General features: G+C 24.8%; 1 protein-coding gene across 1 annotated transcript; it reads right to left on the bottom strand.

Annotated features, from left to right (window-relative positions):
- Positions 1-383: 383 nt before the first annotated feature.
- Positions 384-4,796, bottom strand: LOC132941949 (putative uncharacterized protein DDB_G0286901). The gene is made up of 2 exons (XM_061010214.1): positions 4,631-4,796; positions 384-3,735 (listed from the first exon to the last, which is right to left on the bottom strand). The coding sequence occupies exons 1-2, from the start codon at positions 4,734-4,736 to the stop codon at positions 872-874; spliced, it is 2,970 nt and encodes a 989-aa protein (XP_060866197.1). The 5' UTR covers positions 4,737-4,796; the 3' UTR covers positions 384-871.
- Between the last annotated feature and the right edge of the window lie 4,349 nt (positions 4,797-9,145).

The following is a 9,145-nucleotide window of genomic DNA, read 5'->3' as shown; positions in this document are numbered from 1 at the left end:
ATGCTTTATGTAAGTTTTTTAATTTTTATCTTCTCGAATACTGTTAAACAAAAAAAGAAAATGTCAAGTTATTGAAAAACATTACTCTGTTCTTAGAACTAATATAAGTAACTATACCTACGACCTATTTTGCAAGGTATCTCTCATTTTTTATTTCTTTACTAACCAACCATCATAATTAAGATTTACTCAAAAAATCAAACTACCATGTTTAGCATAGTCTACACAATTAACAAACAGTAATTACAGGACCGGCTCAAGGGAAAATAGTGGACTAGGCAAAATCAAATTTTGCCGCCCTTAACAATAGAATATTATCAGTATTTTAAAAATGCCACCCTCTTACTAATGTGCAGCTTAAGTGCCGCCCTAGGCATGGGCCTATATCACCTACCCCTTGAGCCGGGCCAGCAGTAATAGTATATTATTACATAATTATATTTGTACATTATTGCACTTTAAATTGAATATTTAGTGGTTTTTGATATCATTCATTGTTATAAATATCTATGTTTTTAACTGTAAACCTGAAAACGCTATATGAGATAGCTTTAACAACAAAAAGTATATCATGTATATATATATATAATTATGTTTTAAAATCTGAGAAAGTATTAAACATAAAACAAATAACAATATTGTAATCATAATTATTATATTCAAGTCCGTTATCAAATTGAAATATTTTTCTCAGTTTTTTTTTTTAACTTCAATTTAATTTAATTTAATTATTTTATAACATTGTTAAACCTAAAATAATAAATGTTGGTATTTCTTATTTTTCAATAGTAAAATTGTACCGGGTTTTTCATTTTTACTTGATTTTTTACGATATCTTTTTTGACTATATTTTTAGGTATGTGTTTATTTTTTAAGGTTCACAGTGGTTTTTTTTTTTTGATTCTCCAGGCAATATATCCTTGTATTTCAGATGACGATTAGAGTAATAATTTTGTTGAGTAATTTTTATTAAATCATCTGATTGACTATCTTCTTGTAAGTCCTTATTTGATTTATTTCTGGAATATTTTTTTGGTTTATTATTTCCTTTCTTTATTTTAATGTTTGATTTTTGTCTTAATTTTTGATTTAAGAAGCCATGATTGTCCATAACAAGCTCATCGGTTGATTCCTTGTTTGTTTGTTCCTCGTCGTATGTATTCCCATCTGATTTATTACCTGAATTGTTTTTAGATGTCTTACCTTTTTTGTCCTTTTTAGTTTCCAATTTTTTTCTAGGTTTCTTATTTCGAAGTTTCTTCTGCGAATTATTCAATTCACTGTTTGATTCCTTGTTAGTTGAATTTGTTGAATTCTTGTCTGATTTATCACTTGATCCGTCTTTTAATTTATGACTTGATTTTTTACCTTCTTTACAATTTGAATTTTGATGCTGATGTTTATTTTTTAAATTATTAGCATGTTTATTAGATTCGTCACTATATTCGTCGTGCATTGAATTATTTAAATCCTCATCTGATTCACCACTTGATTCTTGTTTTAATTTATTATTTGAATTTTTACCGACTTTTTTATTTGATTTCTGTGTTTTATGATTATTTTTTATATTGTTAGCATGTTTGCTGGATCCATCGCTATGTTCGTCGTTTATTGAATCATTTAAATCTTTATCTGATTCATCACTTGGTTCTTCTTTTAATTTATTGCTTGACTTTTTAGTTACTTTACTATAAGGTTTTTGACGTTGATGTTTATTTTTTAAATTATTAGCATGTTTATTAGATTTATTGCTATGTTCATCGTGTATTGAATCATTTAATTCCTCATCTGATTCATCGCTCGATTCTTGTTTTAATTTATTATTTGAATTTTTACCGACTTTATTATTTGATTTCTGTTTTTTATGGTTATTATGTTTGTTGGACACATTGCTATCTTCATTGTTTATCGAATCATTTGGTTTATCATCTGCTTCATTATTTGATTCTTCTATTAATTGTTTGCCTACTTTACTATTTGATTTTTTATGCTGTCGTTTATTTTTTAAATTATTATCATGTTTATTAGATTCATCGTTATGTTTATCTTGCATTGAATTATTTAATTCCACATCTGATTTACCACTAGATTCTTGTTTGAATTTCTTGTTTGAATTTTTACCGACTTTGTTATTTGATTTCGGTTTTGTATGGTTGCTTTTTAAATTATTATTATTTTGGTTGGATACATCACTATTTTCATTAGTAATTGAATCATTTAATTCCTCGTCTGATTCATTACCACTTGTTTCGTCTCTTAATTTATTACTAGAGCTTTCGCCGACTTCATAACTTGATTTCCGTTTCTTTGGCTTATTTTTTAAATTCTTGCCATGTTTATTAGATTCATTGTGTTTTGAATTATTTAATTCCTCATCTGATTCGTTACTTGTTTCTTTATTATTTGACGTTTTACCGACTCTGTTGTTTGATATTTGTTTTTTATGGTTATTATGTTTGTTAGATCTATCTTCATTGATTATTGAATCATTTAATTTTTCACCTGATTCACCACTATTTGATTCTTTTTTTAATTTATTACTTGATCTTTTACCTGCTTTATTACTTGATTTTTTTTTTGTAGCTTTGTCTATTAAATCATTGTGGGTTTTGTCTGTCGCTTTTTTTAATTTATTCTTTGGTTTTTTTTCAGATTGACTATTTGGTTTTTGTTGCTGATTTTTATCTTTAAAATTATTAACATTTTCGTCTGCGTCATCACTGTCTTCAATATCTGTTGAATCGCTCGAGTCCTCATTTAATTCACTATTTGATCCTACTTTTAATTTATTATTATTTTTTTGTTTCAAATGCTGGTTTGAATATTTGTCTGATTGGTTGGCGTGAGCTACTTTTAATTTTTTACTTGGTTTATCTATTTTACTACTTGAACTATTATTTTGATTCTTATTCTTTACATTATTATGAGGCTTATCTAACTTGTTATGTGTTTCTAATTTTGGTTGATTTTTTAATATATTTTCTGCTTTTTTATTTGAATTTTTACTTGAATGTATTTTTGCTACATTTTTTATGACTTTTACTGAATCACTCGAATCTTCTAAGCTAGATCTGGTTATTTTACTCACTTTTTTATTCAATCCATTTGAATCTTTTGTTGACATATTATCTATTGTTGTATCCGTTAACATTTTACTTGATCTCTTGTGTATTTTATGAGATGATGTTTTTTTAGATTTCTTACTTGTTAAGACATGGTGATCTTTACTTAATCTATGTCTTGATTCATCTTTTAATATTTCATTTGTTTCATCGTCTAATTTCTTCATTGACTTGTGATTTAAATGTTTTACTAATTTTTCATTATTGTGTTTGTTATCATGCAATTTTTTATATCTACTTCTTTTTTCTTTCTTTTTTAAATGGGGATCCAATTCATGATCATATTTTTTACTTGATTTCGCTGGTGATTCGTGATGTGGTTTTTTATAATTTACATCTCTCAATTTTCGTAAATTAGCGTGAGGGTTTTTTTTTTTATGCTTTCGGCCATCAACATCAATTACCCAATAAAATGGGATCTCTACACTGCGTAGGTTCTTCTTCTTATTATTATAACTATATTGTTCACCATCCATATCATCCATATCGTTTGTTAAAGCTAAATTATATGTGTCTATAGCGTCCTTCTTTTCCATGTCATCTTTAGTTTCAGGCGTACCATGATAATGCATGAACGGTAAATCACTTTTTTTCGATACTTTGTAGTCAAAATCTGGGTATAAAAACCGAAAAATATAAATAATTAGTATATTAATAACTAATTAAAAGCAAGTTTGATAAAAATAAAATATAATTCAACATTTCCGATGATTAACATATTTATTAGTTGATACCAAAATAGTCGAAATAAACTGCAGAAAAACTTTTATGATTATTAATATATAACAATTGTAATTATTAAAATAGTCAGTTAAGTTAATTATGAAACGTCTTTTAAATTTCGAAACAGGGTGTTTTGTTAAGCTTGACTAATAGACAAAGATTTAAAAAACATTTATAAATAGAACTGTAGTCAATAAAATACGTAGGTACCTATATTTAAAAGTTTAAATATAATTAATATTTAAAAACATATTTTTGAAACTATTCATTGACGTTTATGTTTTAATTACTGTTTACACTCAATTTATTAAATATAAGTCTTGGATCGTGATTAATCGCAATTAGGTTTTCTGTGTGACAGTTCGGAACATTATATTATTACAGTTTATTAATTTTTATTCAGATCTTAAATTTTAAATGTTTTTCCTTAATTTATCCATCTTTCATAAAATCTGTTCCTATTAATAAATGTATGTGTTATACATAAAGGATTAAAATCAAATCAAATAAAAAAATTATGAATTAAAGATTAAAGTTTAAGAAAACATTTTATAAATTATATTTTCTGCCCATTTTATTGTTAATTATATTTGAATGAGCTAAATAAACTTAAATTTTATTAAAATATAATTTATGATCAAAAGCTATTAATATCTTAATTTTTAGTTTTACAAGTTTATAGTATGTTTTGAATATAAACAGCTTTAATAATATTTTAAGAACCTACAGTTTTGATCCAACAATATAAATAATAATATTATACCTTATTAATTTAATTTGCTTACGATTTGAAGTAACAGAAGATTTGTATAGAATTTGTTGTGATATCAGAATCCATAAAACATACTTATGAGTTATAAAGAATACGATGCAGTTCTGGTAGAAATTCATTTTTATTTGATTTCAAGTATATTTCTTAAAACTTTGAATGAATAACATAACGTACTATGGTGCATTTGTTTCAACTAAAAAACAAAATATAATTTTGCTGAGCGCGAGTGTACTTTCATAATAATAATGACATATGTTTGAATAATTTGTGATAATGTATTCATAACCTGCAACACAATAAACTATTTTTTTTTTAAATACTATATAATAGTGTTATTGTTTAATTATTTTAACTATCATAATATTATATAATATTTAATAACATAACTTTATTATAAAGACTGAAGATAAGACATTTATTATTATAAATACGGAATTACCTCTGTTTTAATGAGAAAAAAATCTTAACCCCTTATCAATATTAATACATTTAACAAGAGAATTTAAATATTAAATAAAATATATAGTTTTGTAATTTTGTTACTATTAATTGCCTTTAATAATTTATTTTAGATTTTTATTTTATTTAATATGCTCCTAAAACGTCATGAAAATGAAGTAACTTACTAAAAATAATATGTTTTAATAGTTTCTTGAACATTGAGGCTTTACTTCCCTAAAAAAGAAGTTGCTTAAATTTAAAAAAATACAATTAGTGTATTTTAAAATTACATATTCTTTTATTTTTTTTATTCACCGCATAATATAGTTCATATAATCTTTATGACATTTTATCATGATATAATTTTATTTTGTCCTATGCATTTTGTATAAATTTCATATTATTTATTAAGAGCATTAAGCTAGATCCTATTGTATTTGAACACAATATTACAATAGGATATTGTAATATACCTATATCAAAACATATACCTATAAAGTCTATATTATGGTATATTTAATAGATAGTACAATTATAATAAAATTACAAATTATAATAGTAATATATTATTATGTCAAGGATTATATAAGAAAAAAATTAATTTGAAAAAAAACTGTTTCATAGACAATTCCGTTACCTTTTGGACTAACAGAAACCATTCTGATGATTACAATAGGTATTGAAAACGTTGTTAGTTTTTATTTTATTCTGCCGTTTTGTAATAAACCACAGTCACGAAATGTTAGTACAACCCTTAATATTCAATCATTTCAGTTTTCCGCATTAGTTTATTTTAAAAATATAAGTTTGGCTCAGTTGTATTTACATCCAAAAACAGTTACTTCTTTTTTTTTATTATTACCTTTTCTGCTATTTATATACGGACCTGCGTTTTATCTGTCCAATTTTATTTTTTCCTTTAATATTGTTACATAGTATTATATAATTGTGTATTTGATATTCTCCAGCATCTACAAAATAAAAATGTTTTCTACTAGCAAGTCGTAAATTTACATTTATTCACTTGATATTTGCAGATACCAAACGTTTTGTTCCTTATAATATTGTTCGACGTTGTAAACCGTTACCAAATTTACTAATATTATGTAAAAACTGTTCGGATATTCTTGTCATTAGTTTTCAATGGTAATATATAATACTTTATCGAAGTTATAATACCTACACTTAAATATATATAGGTGTTTTTTATATTCAATATATTTATATTGGATTATGGATACATTAATTGGTTTTTCTTCTGATCCATCAGAGAGAATATTGAAAACGTTGATAAAAGTAACACAATAGGTATATATAATTTTCAAATGAACTTCGAAAATATACAGAGAATTTAATTAAAATCTAAATTTTAATTTAATAATTTCCGACAGTAACACCGTAGTCATAGTTTGAACGTGTATTCATTTGTTCTTATAAACATAAAAATATGTGCCAACAACTCAATTATTTACAACTTCATTATTCAAAATTGTATTTATCGATTTACTATTTTAACCTGTTTTTTAAATAAATTGACTTGTTACAGAAGTAGATTTTTAACTTGTCAATCTTTAATAATATATAATCTTTAAGTATGCCTAATGAAATATATTATAATGGCGAAGTTATCGTTAATTATTTGTTTTACTATTAAATTGTATAGCTAAAGTTCATAAATTATGTATGCGTACAACGTATACCTATATAAATCAATAACTTAAACCTTAGTATATAGGTACCTACGCTTATAAGATTTCCTCAATTATGTTCTAAATATAAATATGATTTCATTAGTTAACTGAGTACATTTTAACTTAACTATTAACTTACTTTTTCTTTTATTAACTTAACGAGTTGAAAAAATTCGTTAACTTGCCAAGCATTGCACAACTTAACTATTATATTGTATATTGTTTAATATAGATTCTCAACCACCTAATTTATTGTTTTATTTTACTGGTTTTGATTACTGTTTAGACGATATTTCATTTATTAAAATAATTGCATTTATTAATTAATGCTTTAATTAATATAGGTAGGTACTCGTATAATATGTTACTGTTAAGTAACATCTCCATTAACTCGACCATACACTGAATTGACGATTATGTACATACCGTTAACGCATAATGTTGTAGCCTGTAGGTATACGAAATATCGGCTATGTAATCATTACATGAAATTAACCAAGCTTCCTTGAACAGTATCAAATAGCAATTATGGTGGTATATTCTATATACCGGTACCTGTTAATAATTAATGATATTATAATTTATGTAAAAATCTATATTTAAAATTAAAAGTTGGGATGTCTTGAACCTAATATCTATTGTATATTATTTTATTTCTATCTATAATAATCGTGTGTATTTTACCCAGTGACCTATACCTTAAAAGTCAGAAAGTAAGTAACCACTCTGCTGTACAGTAGGTGTCGAGTATTATACATCGCCATTGAATAAGTCACTGTAATGTACCTATATGCTAAATTTGAATTCAATGACTCAGCAGCAATTTCATACAAAAACGATTCTGATCGAAGAATATGCTACTTATATATAAGTATATATTTTTATGATATATTTATGTTGCTATTATTTGTTGTTGCTAATATTTATTTATGTTACATCGTTTTTATTATATGATTAATATTTAATTATTATAATATTACCTCATATATAATACATTAAATGTATATCATACATTATTGTTACTAACTTTTGAGTCAATGCCTACATATCAAAAAATGAAAGTTTATAGGTTCGAGGTATAAATAAGCTGCATTCAATTAATGGCAATGTTTTGAAAATTGTGACGTTGTTTTGTATATAAAATTAATAATATATATAAACGTTTCAAATATCCACCCTAAATATTTTTTTAATTATAGAAAAAAACTAAAACCTTAATATTCATTGTTTAATAATCTAATTTATTTAAACGTCAATAAAAAAATTGTGTTTTTATATTTTTTGTTTCCAGTATAAATTTATGAGAAATATGTAGAACATTTTCAACCCTTAGATATAAAAATTATACATCCCATACATTTTTAACTACAGAGTAATTTGCAAATTTACTTGAATTTTGCCAACGTTTGAACTTCAAATGCTAAAATAAAAAGCTACAATAACTAATTGTTGAAAAAGCTTTTTTTATTAACATTTATAGACGAAAACCCCAAAAAATCGTAAAATGCAACATGTCTATAAATTGCCCAAAAATATGCTAAATATTTTGAAAGTATATATAAAAAATGTTAACATTAGTGAAAATGTCAAGTACCTATCTACGGTAATTCGTTTTTTTAATTGCAACAAGATAAGTAAATCGAGTAGGTTGAAAATTAGTAGAGTGGATAAATTACCGTTTTAACTTATTTTTTTTTTGTTTTTCCTAATTATTGAGAAGAGTACTGGGACTTTTTAATATCGACGTCCATAATGTACCAACTAGATTAAATGTCCTACTAAAAAAGATGATGAAGTCTGAAATCAAAGCTTTCTCTACTAGGTATACATTATATTATTATGTATAGTGTAAACAAACAAAAGAGATAAAACCCACATCATTGTAAAATCAATGCACCCATCGCTTCACATTTGTTCGCGCATATCACCTATTTCAACTGACAAATGATTCCGGGACTCTATAACATGTTATTGTATACCAGTAGTTACAACTTTTCCTTGCAGGGTACATATTCTATAATACTAATTGTTTGAAATTTAAATTAAAATTTTTCTTATGGCGCTGTTGTAAAATATATATTATAATGTTGATTGATTTCTAAGAATTCATTTATTTAATGATAATTTTAGCCTTGCACTAATAGGTATAAGTATTTAAATTTCAATATTATTTTGTCTCACTGCTGAAGATGTGATAATTCACCAGAGCTCTCATCGCGGGATATTTAGTACTAAAATAGAGAATAAAACTGACACTGGCCACTCGTGCTGTATACATAACGAAATGTGTATGACTACAATAACACTTGCTGTAGTCATAAACTCACAAGTCATAATCCACATCAGTTACGATGACGTTTAAAAACAATTTGGGAATTAAATGATTTAATATAATA

This window comes from Metopolophium dirhodum, chromosome 3, assembly GCF_019925205.1.
Source record: "Metopolophium dirhodum isolate CAU chromosome 3, ASM1992520v1, whole genome shotgun sequence".
Classification (NCBI taxonomy): Eukaryota; Metazoa; Arthropoda; class Insecta; order Hemiptera; family Aphididae; genus Metopolophium; species Metopolophium dirhodum.
This window is presented reverse-complemented; position numbering and strand designations above follow the sequence as displayed.